General features: G+C 43.4%; 1 protein-coding gene across 1 annotated transcript in view; it reads right to left on the minus strand.

Moving 5' to 3' along the window:
* Positions 1-18,713, minus strand: part of LOC144249265 (retinal-specific phospholipid-transporting ATPase ABCA4-like) — a 112,014-nt gene that overhangs the window by 38,423 nt on the left and 54,878 nt on the right. The window contains 7 exon segments of the mRNA XM_077791556.1: positions 181-246; positions 3,538-3,736; positions 5,442-5,663; positions 9,491-9,713; positions 11,040-11,142; positions 11,145-11,215; positions 11,549-11,754. Coding sequence (XP_077647682.1) covers positions 181-246; positions 3,538-3,736; positions 5,442-5,663; positions 9,491-9,713; positions 11,040-11,142; positions 11,145-11,215; positions 11,549-11,754 — 1,090 coding nt within the window.

The raw sequence follows: 18,713 nt of genomic DNA on the forward strand, positions 1-18,713 counted from the left end.
GGCAGGAGCGCTGGCCTAGCATGTGTGAAGCACCAGGTTTGATTCTCAGCACCACATATAACTAAGTAAAACAAGAGTCCATTGACAACTAAAAAAATAATAATAAAAAATAAAATTAAATTAAATTAAATTTAAAAAGAGTTTTTTTTGTTTGTTTGTTTTAATTTTTAAACAACTCACCTTCACCACCAAGCCAGTAAGACTCCTGTAGAAAGAAATACCAAGGAAGTGGGGTTCCATGGTGCCCTGAAAACAGAAAAGCAAGTAAGAAACCTAAGCGAACTGCTACCTTACCCTACCACAGTTCTATAAGATCTAGAATGTATCTGTCTCTACCTCAAATTATAACTATAGATATTTATAGTTCACAAGCCATTATATTGCTATCCACAGGCTACCAGAAAGATTACTGCTTTCAACATGTTGTAATGCAAAAGGTCATGTTCTTTGGGTGTTACCAGCAACAATAATAGTGATGGTCTTGGCTGATATCAGTTTTCCAAGAAAACATTTTATTGAAGAATTGAGTCACATCAGCAGTTACCACATAGCAGAAATGATGATAATCACTAACATTTGTTGGATACTTTCTCTGCATCAGGCCTTGCTATAAGCACTTTCAGTGTGTGAAATAATTTAATCCTCAAAACAACCCTAGAACATAGGTAGTAATATTATTCTTGTGGATACAGAAAATGAGGCTCTCTGAGTTTGAGCCATCTGCCCCAGATCACAGGTAAATAAGCAGAAATGCAAGAATTCCAACTCGGGCAATCTGGTTCTAACATCACTGTTTCAAGCTCTCGTTCTACTGGATCCAGCTGGGGTTCAAGGAAAAGACTCCCAAATTTCTAGTCCAGTTTTTGTTGCAACTTTTGCTCCCTACAAAATGTTGGTTTTGTAAGAACACTGTCCTTGCTTTTTAAATAGTTGTTGTGGGTCATGGTCCCCGCCCCCCCACTAGACTGTAAATTCTCAGGGCAGGCCTGGGTCTATCTTTGCCACCCCTTAATTCCCAAAACCTGCTGGGCCTCACACAATGGTGCTGCATAGTAAATAGTTGTTGACAAAACAAACTATTTAGCTTGGCTAAAAACAAGCTCTTGAATTATGCAGAATTTCAAAGTAAATCTTCTTCCACCAGCAGAGGAGATATAAGAAACAGAATGAGCAAGTTCAAGGGTCTTTGTTTGGGTCATGGCCTCATGGGTTGAATTGTCTCCCTCTCCAAAAAGACAAGTTGGGGTCAGTGGTATTATACACAATATCTTGGTCTTACTCCCTAATTCCTGTGCAGGGCACAGCGCTCCTAAAATCCTTGACATTCCCTGATAGGAGTGTCTTCTGTTATTCATGGACCCCTTTTCTCAATGTACCTGAGTTATTGCTAATGAGGTGACTCGCGGTGGGGCAGAATGGGAACTGGTCATCAGAAAGAACAAATTTGTGAAGAGACAAACTTTTAGCCCCAACCTCCGACTTGTGGGGAGAAAGAGCTCTGGAGATTGAAATAAAAATTCTTGATTAGCACTTGGAGAGCATCCAGGTTGGCAAGCACATTTTGGTGCAGGGAGTGTGTTGGGCACAGAGAAGACATGGACCCCCCCGCCCCAACACACACACACACACACACACACACACACACACACACACACACTGTGGCCTTATGCATCTCTTCTATTGGCTGTTCCTGAGTTTAATGCTCTATAAAAGTTGTCATTGAAATTAGGACACTGTGGCAAAATGTGGCTATCCTGGTACTGCCTTTGCCCCTGATGTCTGGATTGAGGGAACTCTTGTGAACTGGGCCTGTGGCATCTTCGCTAATTCTGGATACTGTTAGAACTGGGTTGAATGGTTGGTGTCAGAGAATTGGTTGGTGTCTGGGGAAAAAAAAAAAAAACCACATTTAGTGTCAGCACAGTGTTGAAAGAAAGACACCAAATTCCAACCCCATATATCTCAGAAAGTGACGTCACGTGGAAATGAGTTATTGCAGATGTGTTCAGTTAAATTGAATGAGGTCACACTGGAGTAGGGTGGGCCCCCATCTAATATGACTGGTTTATAAGAAGATAGCCAAGTAAAGGCAGACATACATGTGAAGATGGAAGACTCAAGTGATGTATCTCTGAGCAAGAAGAGGCAGAGTATGAAAAACCTGCAGAAGCTCATTTCAGGCAAGGAAAGATCCTTCACTTACAGGGTTTGGAGGGAACATGGCTGTGCTTTGATTTTGGACTTGTGGCCTTCAAAACAGTGAGATGCCAATTTCTATTGTCTTAGGCCACCCATTTATTGCATTTTATTATGACAGCCCTCGGAAATGAATACATATCCAAACCCAGGCCTCTGGACTCAGCCTAGCCATCTTTTTCCCATTCAGGGTCGCTGCCTACTTATTTTTGCCAACAAAGGCTGCTTTGCGATGATCTGAGAATCATGAGCTTGTCCCTCCTCAGGGACCAGAACCCACCTCACCCTCCCCTGCCTGCTCTTGGTGACAGCATCAAAAATTAAACTCAGCCACCACAGCACAAGGAACCTATTCCTAGGAAATGCTAATTTGAAGGGAAATCTGATTGACTCCAAAACTGTGCAAATAGCCAATTTTGTTTCAGGAGCTAATTTTTCATGCTACAGATTGATTAGGTATTTATTCAGTTTCTACAAAGTATCAAGCACTATTCTGGGCACAGATGCTGTCATAGGGAACAAAACAGATCAGGTGCCCGCTTTCATGGGCTTAAGTTCTCCTAAGTACAGAGAGTCAATAAATAACCTAGAGATGTCATATCAGGTGGTGATGAATGTTTCCCAAAACAAAGTAGAATATGGGGAGGTGGGCACAGAAGGAATGTTGTTTATATAGTGATAGATATCATTAGTCTGGAAAGATCCTTGTAATGAGGAGACATCTGAACAGAGACCTGAACAAAATGAGGAAATGAGCCTGCAGGTATGAGGGATGGAGAGAAACATCTCCTGGCATTGAGAAGAGCAGGTGCAAAGGCCTGCAGAAGAAGTATACTTAGGGTGGGACCATTCAATGGGGAGGCTAATGCATCTGGAGAAGAGAAACATGAGGGAGAAGGGAAGGACAGGAGATGAGAAAGATCACTAGAGCCAGATAATAAGCGTGGGCTAGGACAGAGTTGGGACATTGGGTTTTACTCTGAAATGAGAGAAAAGCCACTGGAGGGATGTGAACAGAGAGGGTTGACACCATCTGACCCAGATTCTGAAAAGTTCTATCTGAATACAATTTAGAGAACACAATGGTAGGAGGTAATGGTGGAAGAAGGAGGTTTGGACTGAGACAGTGGTGACATGAAACAGATTCTGGATCTATTTCTAAAGTAGAGCCAACCAAATTTGCTGGTGTATCTTTGGCTTCTAGATTTAAGTTTTAAATGCTGGTTCTGAGAGCCCAAATTCAAAGATCTAAGAAGATATAAAATTTAAACTAGATGGATGAGTGAGAGCTGGGGCTCTGAAGAACACAATCACCTTTATCCTAGGGAGGGAGACACCTACCTGGAAACACCTGGTCAAGGTACCAGGCAAGCAAGCCATATATAGCAGCATCAAGGAGCATCATCTTCATGGACAGCAGGAAACTATCCCCTTCCACAGGACTGTTCCCAATGTTGTTCCACTGCAGCCCCAGGCCTTGCTCTTCAAAGCGAACCAGGTACTCAGTGCCAAACCCAAATGCCACAGGGGACAGCAGGCTCTGCAGTGGGGTAAACAGGACGGAAGAGACAAGCAGAGGGTCTTTTACCCAACCCACCAGCACCCAGAAGCCCGAATACAGGGAGGAGTGCCAAAAGAGGGTTCACACTGTGTCTGAATATTAGGCCAGTCATGGAGGGGTTACGGTGGTTTTCCCATAGGTGAGAATTCTGGGAATGCTTCTCAGGCCTCAGAGACCCCTGCCCAATATCCACTGGGCCATGCTCATCTGTTCAATGGAACATAGTCATGTTGTAGTGCAATGGGGAGACAAAGAAATGCCACACAGCATAACAAACCACAGAATCAACAGCTCTCATGTTCTTTTCCCCTATCTGTTTCCTCTTTCCTCTGTTTTGGAGGAGCACACAGTTCTGGGTAGAACAAAGATGCTAACTTGAGCTGAGTGAATCCTACTGGAAGGGCCCACAAAAGCATCAGTTTCCTAGGGAAAGCCAGGGGCCCATCAGGGAATGGTCTCAGGACCTCCTAAGGCCTGTCAGAAAGGTAAGAAAACCCCCAGATTACATGGACTGTCACCTTTCCTATCTCCTGATTGGGGATAAAATTTTTCTTAGGTTCTCTCCCAAGAGAGCAAGTCAACTGAATAGGTGAAGTGCAGAAGAAAATCTGAAGATCAAGTTTTCCAGCCAAGTCCCCCTGGGTGGTCCCTGAAATGACAAAGCACCTGCAGAAGGATTTGGTATCCCCCTTTCCTCTGCTCAGAGGTCTCTCTGTAGTTTGGAGGACCCTGGAAAGATTTCAGAGTGTCTCTCTGCAAAAAGAAGAGATTCTCCAGCTCTATGTCTACATAAACCTTTTTTTTTTTTTTTAAATCTAAGCCCAGCTCCTGTCCACACAGTTGTCAGATCTACAACTCCCTATGGATCCACATTCCCAAGATGCTGGCTTGGCCTCAAAAATACTGTCTGACTAACCACTGCATACCAAGGCAGCTCAGCTTTGCCCTCAGGCTGATGCAGGATTTCTACCACTACACTGTGATCATTTTAGAAAATTGGGAGCTATATATAGCAGCAATTAACTGCTTATTTAACATGAGAAATAAAAGGCAGATGCCCTGGCAGCTCTGCAGCCAAATGAGTTTGAGTTGTGAGAACAAGTTCTGCTAAACAGAGGCAGGCAGTAGTCCTCTCTTGACTGACAGGTAGTCAAAAGTCAATTTCAGGAGTCCTCTCCTGGCCAGAAAGCCTGACTCTGGGAGTTCATTTCTGCACCAATTTTGCATGCACTGAGGAGCATGTCAAAGGCACTTGTAGAACCACTTTGATCCAAGTTCTTTTGGAGCAGGAAAAGCCCCTTTCAGATAATGAAAACATCTTTCTGAACAGTGAAGGATTAGCTCCCCGCTTTCTGATTTTTCTCAAACACTAAGAAAAGGAAGGTGAGTGAAATGATCACCTGGTTCTCCTCTCACTTGTAAATAAAGGGGACCATGGGCTGAACTGGCTTTTCATGGACTTTCTAGGGCACATTAATCAAGTAGGATTGGTGAAGAGGGACCCTTAGGGAGGTCATGGTGGCAATTACTGGTACTCTTGCCCCTGCACCTTGAGCTTTACATTAACCTTTTAGTCTTATGTTCTTTGGAGCCAAAAGGCAAAGCAGACTTCCTCAGAGAGCAGGATGGGCTGCCACAGACCCTCCAGAGGCAATACATGCCAGGGTGAGCCCCAGGCTCTCACCACAGCCTTCTTCAGCTCGGCGGTCATTCGGTCCTGCCAGGCAAAGCACAGGATGTGCGGCAAATAGAGGGTGAAGTAGATGACGCCACTGCAGGCTGCTGCCAGGCTGGCCTTGGAGAAGAAGGTGCTGAGCAGGAAGCACTGCATGATCGTGGCAGTGGAGAAGGTCAACAGGAACAGGAAGATAATGAACGGATTGCTGTAATGTAGGATTCTTCCATGCTGAAAGAGGTCTCGGGTCAGTAATTGCCGCCCATGCCCAGGGTGCCATCCCATTCAGGGTGACCTGTGTGCAGTGATGCCAAAGCCTCCAGAGCCTCCGCCCAGGAGGAGTCTCTCCCCTGTGCCTGTTTTTAGTGCCTACATTTTCACAACTCACCCTCTATTCGCGGAGTTTCTTAATCTCAAACATGCCATTTCCCCTGGGAGGGGTGCCACATTAGGCTGCCTCTCAGTCATGGGCAGTGCTACAGAAAATTAACTGAGAGATCATTAGGCTGAGCTGGCTCCAGTGTTTCGGATTTCTATATAAGCAAACCAATGCTAACTCCAAGTAAGGGTCACTTAATCAGAAATTGTCAACTACCTTCTTTCTAGGGACTTTAACCAATCGAATATTTTCTTTTTCTATGTCTTGCTTCCCCATCTCTTGAGTAGAGGCCTGATTCACTGAGGAATCACTGTTTGCTCAAATAAACTCTTAAAAATTTTAATGTGCTTAAGTTTATCACTTAGTGGCAATTATTATAGGTTAAGTAAGCAAATCCCAGGTGCAAAGGGGATGGTGTGGAGAAACATGCTACAGCAAGGGAAGAAGACCTGGGTCAGGGTGCTTGAGGCACCAACAGCACCCTGGAGGAACTAAGTAGATGAGGGCAGAGAGGGAGTGGGAAGACCACTCAAAACAAGCTTTGATATTTTCCTGGGGCCTGGCCTGCACTGGACCACCTGCACTTGTATCTGAGGTTTGCCACATACATATGTGAAATGTCAGTAATGAATCTAGATCACTTGGAAGTGGATGGGCCCTCCCCATTCATGATTATCATACAAATACTTTTCACAGAACTTGCTTGCAGTATTCAGTATCTCTCACATTGGTCATGTAGAAAATAGGAGCAAACTAGCAACTCTCACTAAGTAAGTTACTGCCCAGTCACATTATAAGGCTAGATGTTTAAATGTACTAGACTTTCTTCACTGTTCTTCACTCTAGCAACCTATGAGGAGTTTAACCCTTTGGATATAGCTCCACAAATAGATGATCCTGTGCTTTTCTCAGGAATACAAATGAACAAATGGGTTCATCTCATAAATTAATTCTGGTCTATTTGTGGTGGTTCCATGAAGCCCTGGGTTCTTCTCAGTAGACAAGAGAGACCAATCAGCAATATCTGTCATGAACATGGAAGAGTTGAGTGGAACAGGTGTGCCTCTTACTGCTGTGGTCACCATTTCTCCTTCATGTCCTTAAGCCTATTGGGCACTAAAGGAAGAGATTGAAAAAAGGAGTGTGTGTGTAGAAAGGAAGGTGGAAGAGAGCTGTGCTTAATTAGAACAAATGTCTGAGGAAGTCTAAATAAAAATCAAAATTAGGACTCAACACCCCTGATTTTATATGTCAAAAGTACTCCACATCACACTAGAAAGCGCCATGCCCTTTCTTTAATCTCATGCAAAAGTAAGTCTATGGCCGAACATGCGGCTTTTGACTACAAGAACTTTAGGACAGTTGTTTCTGTTCTTAGAAGAATGAAATCAATTTCTTGCCCCAGCCCAAAGCAAAATCCCACAAACACCAGGCTGTGTAATTTCTCACTGACTTCAGCCAGGGATGTAAGTCATTTGGCCAACACTACTATTTTACTGGATTTGACTTTTACCAATGACCACTGTTTTATGTTGTTGTTCCTAGCAGCTTGCATAACAATGGAACCTTCCATTGTCCTTGCTTCCAGCTTCTTTCCTGAGTTGTTGAGTTGGGGAGGAAGGAACAAGGGAAGATGGGAAAGTCATTCAAAAGAAAACCCTGCTTTGGTGTAGAATGCTCAGCTTATCACTGGACTAATATTCTTATTTTCACAAGGAGGAACCTTTGTGCTAGAAACTCTTCACGACCATTCTTTACCTCATGTCCTAGCTTTGAAATCCAAATGGTCCATTCTTAGGAAGGCAGATCTCCATGTTAGTTATTAGCAACAAGTCAGGCAAAGCCTCACAGGTATTCAGTCAGATGTTTACATATTGACTTCTTTAGTTCTTTTTTTAATATTTTTTTTTGGTTGTAGTTGGACATATACCTTTATTTTACTTACTTTTTTTTTTATGTGGTGCTGAGCATCGAACCTAGGACCTCGAAAGTGCTAAGTGAGCACTCTCCCCTGAGCCACAACCCCAGCCCCTGACTCCTTTAGTTCTGAGGCTCTGGGGATTGAGCAAACCCAGGGATGGGATAAAACAAGTTGCTGACAAATTGGTCCCCTCATCTCTGTAGGGCTCTGGTCCCATTTGCAAATTTAAAGCCACATCCAGGTGGAATCAGGTTGTTTGAGATGTTTGATTTCTATCCACCTTAGCACTGGTTTTTATTCAACTCTATTTCAGGGTTTAGTTAAGGTCACAGCTCACTGGATTATAATGAAACTCTAAAAAACAAAATCCCTGAGATTTAGAACATTTTATTATAAAGAGAACAGATGGGATTTGGTTTAAATGGATATATGTTGGTTGGACAGGATATATGATGGAATATTCTTGGATCAGGGAGATACCACATGTGGACCAGTATGGGATGGGAGACACTCAAAAAATTCTGTGGGTTACTATACTATTGCATAGTGCGGAGGAACACGCAATACAAGATGGTGAAGAGGTTGAACCAGCTTGATGAGTCTGTATCAGGAGTTTGCAAGTCTGAAGCATAAATATTACATCAAATTCCACCTCCCAAAATATCAGACTCTAAATTTATGTACTTACCATTCAACAAATACAAAAGAACTTCTACTGTAGAGGAGCTAAAAATGAAGGATAGCAGTGTATTGTGAATGATGTTTTATGACTGTATCTAGTTACAAGGGATTTGCAAATTTGCAGAGAATGGACCTAGGTACCCTTTTGGGCAGGGAAGGGGACAAGTACTTGGGGGCACTTAACCACTGAGCTATATCCTCAACCCTTTTAAAAAATATACATATTTTTTATTTAGAGGCAGGGTTGCTTAGGGCCTTGCTAAGTTGCTGAGTCACAATCTTCCTGCCTTAGCCTCCTGAGCCACTGGGATTACAGGTGTATGCCCCTGCACCCAGCTGGACCTATGCACACTTGTCTGTGGCTATAAAAACTCCTTATCACTGAGAAAGGATAGATTCCAAATTCCATGCTTCATTTAAAAAAAATACTTTTAGTTGTAAATGAACATAATACATTTATTGTATTTATTTAGTATTTATGTGGTGCTGAGTATCGAGCCCAGTGTGCCTCCCATGTGCCAGGCAAATGCTCTACCACTGAGCCCCCAAATGCCATCCTTTAAAACAGAGAGGTTTTGATGATTTTGCAGGGAGCACCTCTTTTTTTTTTCTTTTGTGAAGCCATGAGTGGTGTAGCCATGATGATGATTAATAAATAGTCCAGGGCCCTTCCCCTAACACCACTGAAAAGGCATTTCACATTCCAACCATAGCCAGTTGTTGGAATGATAATCTCAGAAAAATTTCCTGAACTAATTTCTGTGTGTGCAAAGAGAACACCCTTTTGAACACATAATCACCCTGTGCTGGGTTCTCTTAATAGCAGTCTCTCTAGAGAGGCATGGAATGGGGCTGGAAAACCTTGTGTAGACAGGAGCAGGAAGGTGTCATGATACACTCCTTGAGGGAGGCTTTCTCTCTCTGAGAATCTTCTACCTTGGCTGAAAGGGCTGGGAAGCTGGATGTCATGCTATCCTTGGTAGCCAGATGACTAATAGGCACAAGTTCATTAACGGGAGGAAAGGCGTAAGGAACAAAATTATTTACAAATTTCTAGGCCTTTTCCATTTGGCTTACCATGATGAATATCATCAGGAGAAAGATGCTCATGGACATGATAGAGAAGCTGTCCAGGAACCGGGTACACCAAATCACTGTATTGGAGACACCCTGGTTTTTCAAGGTCTCCTTCAGCCTCAATTCCTTTTCCAAAATGATGCCCTTTACAGTCATGGAGACAGAGTAGATCCATGCCAGCACCATGAAGATAGGGAAACAGAGGTTCAGGATGATCATAAAACTAAAGGAAGAGGAGAGAGGCAGAATAATAGAGTGTCCTGTTCCTGATGGAGATAGAATAAATACTTTTGAAAGAATAGAAGAAAAAGAAAGAAGAAAAAATCTCCATTGGGCATTCAGTGGGCTGGATCCTTTAATACATTCCATTTTGCCCTGAAACATTATTTTCTCTATAGAGCAAGATAGTGGTTTTCTGGATAGCTTAGATAGATAAATAGTCTGCAGGTAAATGGGTAAATAAATCACATTATTTACCATGGCCACCAGAGGACTCTCCCATACTGAATGACCCCAAACCCAATGTCATCCCTTACCCACCCACTTCCCTTTCTTATCCTAAAAGTGGACCCATGCTTTTGCCCTTGGCTCTACTTCCCATCTCTGCCTTTTGTCCAAACCCACACTAACTGCAGAACAGCCTCTGTTATCTCACTGGTTTTCCACAGAGCTGAGGCTGGAGAACTGATTGAACTAGAGTGTTGAGAGAGGGCTTCCTGTGTTCCATACTTGGCTTTGTTTTACCGTTTCTCTAGCTGGCAGTTTGACTCTTCCTTTCTTCAGGCTATGCATGCTTCTCTCCTTCCTGAACCCCACAGACACACACTTCCACTATGGTGAACTTCCCAATCTCCCCCCAAACCCTTGGAGTTGAATCCATAAACCAACTGTAGTTCTGTACTATTGTCCTGTAAATGTTTCTGACCTCATCTGCCATGATCAATGTGTCCTCCCATCTCCTCTCCAGCTTTTTCTTGCTCTCTATCACCTTCCAATTATATGTTCAGCAAAACAGTATAGATATGACAGGCCTGGGGATTGAGATGGCCAGGGGAGGAGACCAGCTCATCCAATGCATTCCTCCATCTTTTCATTAAGCATACCTCATGGGAATGTTAATTAGGGAAACAGCTGCATTATTCCGAGGCTCCTAGGATCCAGACCTCCTTGCCATGCAGAATCCAAATCTGCTGATTTGGCAATCAGTGGGCAAACACTGTGACCAGAACCCTTCTACACACCAAGCATACTAGGTAGTGGGAAATTTAGATAGCCTTCATATCCCCTTCCCCAAACTCACTTCCAAGGCTTTAAGTTTCACCTTCTCTTTTGCACTTCCAACACCAGCTCTTTCCCTACTCCCTGCTGCTTCACTTTCTCCTTTGCCCCTGCCTGGAGCTGGGGGGCCAGCTCAGTCATAGCTCCATTTTCTTTAATGTGATCCCAGTCCACAGGGTTCTCTCTGGAGACACTGAATCCTTGGGAGCACCCACCCAACCCTAGAACCCACTAGCTTTTCAAGGAGGAGGATGGGCTGCCTGGAACTCACGATTCATCTACGTAGCAGGGGTAAGGCATCTGCTAGAGATAGACTCCTACTGGAACTTCCACCTGGGCCTGACTGCTTGTGATCCCCTGCTCAACCATGTCTGCAGATAGGCAGAGCCTCCCCAGATGTACTGAAAATCATCCACAAGATCTGCCCTGGGGCCAGAATCCCAGTACCTAAGAAGACATAGGAGGGAGAAACAGAGGATGTGACTAGGAATGGGCAGCTTACCCACTCCCCATGCACAAGTGACTCAGGACTCACTCTCTGAAAATCTTTCTCCTAAATGTTCCCAAAGTATTCAGTTTTGCTTTCTAGGTCACAGTTTAAATTTCAAAGCTGACTGTGAGCCACAGTAAGACTCTGTAATCACTTTTGTGACTCTACTTTGAGCCATTAAAAAATCTTATTTCCTCTTATGTAACTTAATTTTATTGATTTGTAGACTGAGTCCAGCCTCAATCCCACTGACTTTGGAGGAGCCCACTGAGCCCTGCCTGAAATGTCACCTGTCTTTGATCTTATTGGTTTTCTCCACCACATCTATATCCATCCGGATCTTGTACTTCACATGGGGTGGTAGGGAGCTGGTCCAGGGATACATGTCGGGGAATACCACAGCAGCCCAGAATCTGTTTTCCTCCAGCAGGGAGAGAGCTCTTTGGGTGAGCTGAATTTCATCATCATAGCTTTCAAACTTATCCAGGACCAGGCACTGCAGATAATCACAAAAGCCAAGGGACTTTGAGGAGCATCAGCTACAGAGACTCAAAAGACAGAGGATAAGCTGCTGCCACAGGAGATGAGTGAAAGGCAAAGAGACCTATAAACTATAAACTATTAACTCTGGGTCTGGTGTTAATTTCTCAGTGTGTCTAAAGTAGGGGCTCCAGGGGGTTAATTTCTCAGTGTGTCTAGAGTAGGGGCTCTAGGGGCTCCAAATATGCAAGTCTTCAGAATGACAAAAATATGGCTCTCATTCCTCAGCATGGGGAGGTGAGGTAGTAGAGTCATGGTGCACACAGCTACTCAGAAGATCAAGCCTGATGATAAAAGAGAAAGAGAGAGAGAGAGAGAGGAGAGAGAGAGAGAGAGAGAGAGAGAGAGAGAGAGAGAGAGAGAGAGAGAGAGAGAGAGAGAGAGAGAGAGAGAAACATTCTAAGTATTGAACCTTCCTGAACTATCTCCAAACACACAGTGTAGACAGCTAAGGGATGAACAGGGAAGAAGAAAGAAAGGACAGTCAAAGTGATTTCACCTGAGAAATCATTTCCAATTGCAGCTTAATGAAAAGAAATGCTAACAGAGGAGTTTCCCTTATATGTTTCTTTTCTCCTCCTGGAAGATAGGGAAACAAAAAGTATCCACAAAAGAGCAAAACTAAGAATTTCTTTGAGTTTGAATATGAGGGATTGCCCACTTGTACAGATTTGATAAAGCATTTTTATTATACTGGCATCTGTTTTTTTCCCTTACGATTTGTTCCTAAAATACTCTTGGGGTGCTAGTATCCATAATTCTTTCTTAGAACTCATAAAAGATCGAATGGCTTTGTCTTTTTAAAAAAATATTTATTTATTTATTTTTGGTTATAGATGGACACAGTACCTTTATTTATTTTTATGTGGTGCTGAGGACCAAACCGATGGCCCCAGACTTGCCAGGTGAGCACTCTACCCCTGAGCCACAATCCCAGCCCCTAGATGGCCTTGTCTTGATGAATTTCTTACTGAGAGTATGCCATGTGCCAGAGCCTGCTTAGCTCCAGGAAGACAAGGTGATATAATCTCCTCCTGAAAGAAACTCAAACATACTGGGGAGAGGGGCTAAGTCTATGGAAGGAATCAGGGAAGGCTGATTAGAATAGAGCAGCGGTTCCCATCATCAGCTGTGCTTAGACTACTGGGGAGCTTTAAAAAGGCACCTACCACCCAACTAAATCAGCATCTCAAGAAGCAGGACCAAGGCATCAGCATTTTATAAAAAGCTCCCCCGATGGTTGCCAGGCACAGAGAAGAGCACAGGGTGAGCAGAGGTGAGTGGTGAACAGGGAGGTCATTTGCCCTGTGGGACTCTGCAGTGTGACCAATCAACTGAGGGTTTTTTGGGGACACAGAGCTTTCAATGCTCTGGGAGAGTTCTGGGCACACCATAAGGAGTCACTATAGGGTTTGAAGGACAAGTATGACATATGGGTTCTATTCCCAAGATCACTGAAAGGAGCAAGGAGAGAAGCAAGAAGACTAATTTGGAAGGCTATTGACATAATGCAGGCTTTAAGAAACAAACGAATTCCCACAAAGAACCCGGGGGAGGGGCGGGTAGCTGGAATCCTCATTTGACTGGAGAGGAAATTAAAGCCTAGGAAGAGACTGGCATGAGACCCACAGATAGAAAATGGCAGAGCCTGGGTTCTCTCCCCACTTTCCATCTCTGGCTGAGTTTCTCCTGGGGCATTAGGAGCTGCAGCAAGACCCCCAGTCCACAGGTCCAGGGACATGTGGCTCCAGTTCTTCCTCATGCTCACAGGTGTCTTTAGAGGAGACAGAGCAGCCAGCATTGCTTAATCTTACTTTGTAGCCCAGGAAACCTAGACTCTAAGAGGCCAAGTTCCCCCCAGATGGTAGAATAGACATCAAATTCCAATTCATTTGGTTCCAAAAATGTTAAATGAAGACAGGAGAAACATAGCCAGATTTTGTTTGGTACCTGGGATTGAACCCAGTGGTGCTTAACCACTGAGTCACATCCTCAGCCCCTTTGTACAATTTATTTAGAGTTTCACTAAGTTGCTGAGGTTGGCTTTGAACTTATGATCCTCCTGCTTCAGCTTCCCAAGTTGCTGGAATTATAGGTGTGTGCCACAACACCCGGCTCAGAAGCCTCTGATTTCTGAGGGGCTGTCTGGGAACATGCAGCTGTTGCAAACCCACCCTCCTTGGGTCTCTGGTAATGAACTGTCCTGCCCCAGGCTCCACAGCCTGAGAGTAGGTTCCAGGTAAAGTTCTCAGTATTCTAGATAAAAAAGAAAGGAAACTGGCTTCCAGTTGTCACAGGTAGAAACACAGGCACACTGAGAACATCTATGGGGCCAAGGCTTAAGAAGGTAATAATTTTAAAAAGAGATGGAATTGGTACTTCCTTAAGAAATTCTACACATCATAGAGATACAGGAAATTCAGGGTTTTCATGAGCCATTCTCTTGAAAACAGGCATTTCTTGCCTAGAAATACTGGCCAGTCCTTAAATGAAATGAAAGACTTAAGTGCATCGTATGCCAAAGGTTCTCAATAAATGTTCAATTCTTCAGGACATAAATAATGTAATGTTCAGTTTTCTTGGGGGGAAGGGGATCTAATACACAGATTCTCATCACAGCTACCGACCCAAGGCCTGCCCCAGGGTCATCTGTCAGTACTAACTACAATAGCACAGCTGTGGGTGGATAGGACTGGCCACTTGGGCAAGAAGGCTTCAGAACTGAACTGCTTGAACACATTAACAAAACACACATTTAAGTTTGCTTTAGGAAGACCACAACTTTCTACAAAGATGAGTGATAATACAGTCTCATTTTATCTGTTTTTCAAGTTTAAAACTGCAAATATAGAGAAATAAGCCAGACACAGAAAGACAGATACCATATCTGCTCACTCACTAGTGGAAACTGATGAAGTCAACCTTGTAGAAGAACACAGTAGACAGTGGTCATTAGAGACTGGAAGGGAGAAGTTCAATGAGAGGCTCCAACCAAAACAGGGAGAGTGGAAGAATCACTTCTGGCTCTTCTTTAGCATCTTAGGGTAACTAACTATTGGTCAAATCAATCTAAATACATTTCAACATGACTAGAACCAAAGAGTATGAAATTACCAGCACATAAAAATGATTATTGGTTGAAGAGATAGAAATACTTATTACTCTGATTTGATTGTTCTGCTTTGTACATATGTGTTGTATTAAAAATATACAAATATTATGTTTCAATAAAAAAGAATTGCATATACACAATATTGGCAATTAGAGTCAATCTAAAAATTAAAAACAAAAATATATTGGGAGATAAAAATTCTTTATGCACTTCATGGTGTGTCTCAGACACACACACACACACACACACACACACACACACACATACACACAGAATATTCTACCAATTCACATAGCACCACAAGGCATTTGGATAGTCTGAGAGGGCTGTGGTCTGATAGCCGTACTTTCCTGGGGGGGAAAAAAAATCAAAACAACCAACCAACTTGGCACCAGAGGAGCAAAGGCTCTGCCTGAGGTCATCGTAGGTGAGGAACAGAATCTGTGTCTATGTCTTTACGTGCTGAGCCTGCAGTGTGGTGCTGTTTCTCTTCATTTCTCTCTCTCTCTCTCTCTCTCTCTCTCTCTCTCTCTCTCTCTCTCTCTCTCTCTCTCTTTCATACAGGTAATTAACCCAGGGATATTTTACCACCAATCTACATCATTAGCCCTTTTCATTTTTAATTTTGAGACAGGGTCTCACTAAGTTGTTGAACCTGGCCTCGTACTTGAGATCCTCCTGCCTCTGCCTTCTGTTTGTTCAGATTACAGATATGTACCACCACACACAGCCTTCATGTTCCTTTAAGAGCCAGCCATAGTCCAACCACAAAGTTGGGGCACAACATTCCCGAACAATATCTCTTGTTCTAGTGCATCTTCTTGCACTGTCTGGCAGAATTTTCTGTAATGATAGGATTGTTCTGTCTCTGCCCTGTCCAGTATGGTAGCCGGTAACCACATGTGACTATTGGGTACTTGAAATGTGGCTAGTGCATCAGAAGCACTACATTTTTAATTTAAAATTAATTTAAATAGCACATAGGGCTGCTGTTTGCTATATTGTCATCATAGCTCTAGAGATACTAAGTTCTTCAAGATGAGTGATAACACAGTTTCATTTTATTTGTTTTTCAAGTTTAAAACTGCAAATATAGTAAGAGAAATAAGCCAGACACAGAAAGACAAACACCATATCTTATTAGTTATGGTTTCTGGAAGGGTTGTTCTCATGACAGAGACTTAATAAGCATTTACTAAATTGAACTTGATTTAAATTTATAAGTCCTGAATGCTGTAAGGAGTGTAGCCATATTACTATTTTGAACAATATTCTGTGCACCCAAGAATTACATGACAAACTAGCAGAAATTCAAAAAGTGAATTTTTGCTTTGACCTTAATGAGAGTATCACCCTTAAAATTAAAAAAAGCAATATAAACACATGCATTTTTAATAAGGTGACATTTAGAACTATCTAGCCTATTCTCTTTGAACTTATGAGTCTGAAGGTAAAAGCTACACTAGAATAAGTGAGTGATGTTTTCAGTGACTTTCTTGACACCCATGATGACATGGGCTCCACTTGGGCCAGCTGATCAAGCAGCTGATTCATAGTCAGATCCTGATGTGTTCCCCTAGACGGATGCCCTGATACTCTCTGAACACAAACAGCTTAGAAATTTCTCAAATACTCATTTCCACCCTAAAACATCTGACCCATTTCCATCTTCCTCATCTTGGAAAATGTTAGAGCATGGTGTTTCCTGACTGCGTGGCCTCTGCCTCCCTCGCTGTAAATCTGAGTTGTGTCTGACCTCAGAGGTTTCTTCTAAGGACCATATGAGACAGTGTTTGTGAAGGGCTTAGCAAGCACCATGCTGTAAGAATAAAAAGGCCACACTGCCCTGGAGTGTAGCAGTGGTAGACTGTTTGCCCAGTAGGACCAGGCCCTGGATCCCCAACTCTACGGGGCGGGGGAGGGGGAATAAACAGGGAAGGAAAGAAAATGGTGACTGAAGTCTTGCTTTGTGCTGGTCATGGTCCAAGGACTTCACTCAGATTAACCCATTCACCCTAACAACCTTCTGAGGTCAGCTGCCAAGATCACTCCAAGTTCACTTTCGGGGCACAATGAGATAAGCTTCCTCTGGATAAAGTCTGCTTTTAACCATTACAGTATACTCAACTGTCTCAGGAATCAATGCCTTAATAAATACCAATTTTCTTGTTGTTTTTGTAAAATATCTTGAACGTCAACAGTGTCAAGTGACTTTTAAGCCCCTGCCAAATTACTTTTCCTTCATGACAGCTGCTCATCAGGGAGGAAGGCAGATGTTTTCTTTAAATAATCTGTCTGGGACTCACACACAGCACTTCATCTGGTCAGAATAATGCTATGGACAGAAGCCAAAGCCCCTGTCCCACCTGGGCATGGGAGTGGAGGGGTGCTGGGTCCTAACCTGGAGTTCATTGGCTGCTCATTACCACTCAGTGAAATTCAGACAAATCTGCACAGATGAAGGTATTACAAAGCAAATCCAGATTGTCCTCTTCATCAAATCTTGAGGTCAAGGCAGAGTGATTATAGAAAATGCCCTGCACATGAGTCAGAGGTCCCCAGGTCTTCCTCTGGGGGTATGACTCATGATGGAGCCTTGCATTCCCATGGGGAGGCCACCTGCCTCACAGCAAGTGACCTCATTCCTTATGGATACTTGCACTGATCCCCAAAGTTAAAATCTTGGCTAAAGGGCATGTATATTAGTAAAGTATGTGCATGAGTATGTTAGGAAGGCAGAGCTAACTGGTTAAACCCTTAGCAAAGGGCCTCCATTTTGATATATTTGGTCTGGTCTGCCTGGCTAGTCAGTCACAACAGGGTGGGTTCTAAAGAGATGGAGGCCATGGTATTCATAGAAACTATCTGGACCTACACAGAGAGAAACTGTACTATCATGAATGGGAGGGAAGAGTACAAGTAGACAAAACTGGGTAGTATAAGGGCTCCATATATATCCAGCACCACCATTGGGAAAAGAATTCAAAGGACCTCTTCCATGAACAGAAAGTCAGTATCTTGTGGCTTCTGAGGCAGGCTCTAGGCAAATGTTACAGCCAGACTTCAGAATCTCAATGAAAACCATTATAATGGCCTCTGACAGCCAAGGAAACAGCAATCAAGCATGAAAAGGGGTTTCCTGGTCGCCTTCAGTTCCCAACTGCTATAGCCAAAGCCAGGTGGCAGGGCCACCACCCTTTGAAGTCTACACAAGTCCGTGGTCCCTTTTTGGTTGTTTTGCCGGCACTCACCAGGAAGCAGAGTTCACCCTGGCGGAAGGAAGAGGTCCGAACTCTCTCCAGCGCAGGCAGCTGTGTTCACAACCTCTAGAGAATGCAGTCATTTGTTGATACAGCTAAATCAAACACCCTTTGGAGGAGAAGCCCCGGGAACAGCAGGCTTCCTTCTTCAACTGTGACCTCTCTGTCTTGAATTTAAACATTAAGTAACAGATCCATGAAATTATCTATTAGGTGGGGGAACAACGTCCATTGGAGGCAAAGAAAGGCAAAAAAAAAGTTTCTTTTTGTTTGAACTTGATAATCAAAGGGGGCTGGCACCCGTGCTGATGCTGTAGCATAAGCAGTCATATTTTGACTACTACACCCCAGACACGTCAGGGGTGAGGACTTCGGAGATAAGGGAGGCACTGGACCCTTAGGGATGTTGACTGCTCCTCACATCTTTCGCTTTTAAGCTCAGGAGGAGAACAAAGCAGCTGACAAATGCCATTGGAGGCCTCAAGTGGTCCTGCTGGTGTTAATGCAGACACCTGGGGTTCCTTTTGGAAAATGCCAGTGGAT

Source organism: Urocitellus parryii, chromosome 11 (genome assembly GCF_045843805.1).
Source record: "Urocitellus parryii isolate mUroPar1 chromosome 11, mUroPar1.hap1, whole genome shotgun sequence".
NCBI classification, from domain to species: Eukaryota; Metazoa; Chordata; class Mammalia; order Rodentia; family Sciuridae; genus Urocitellus; species Urocitellus parryii.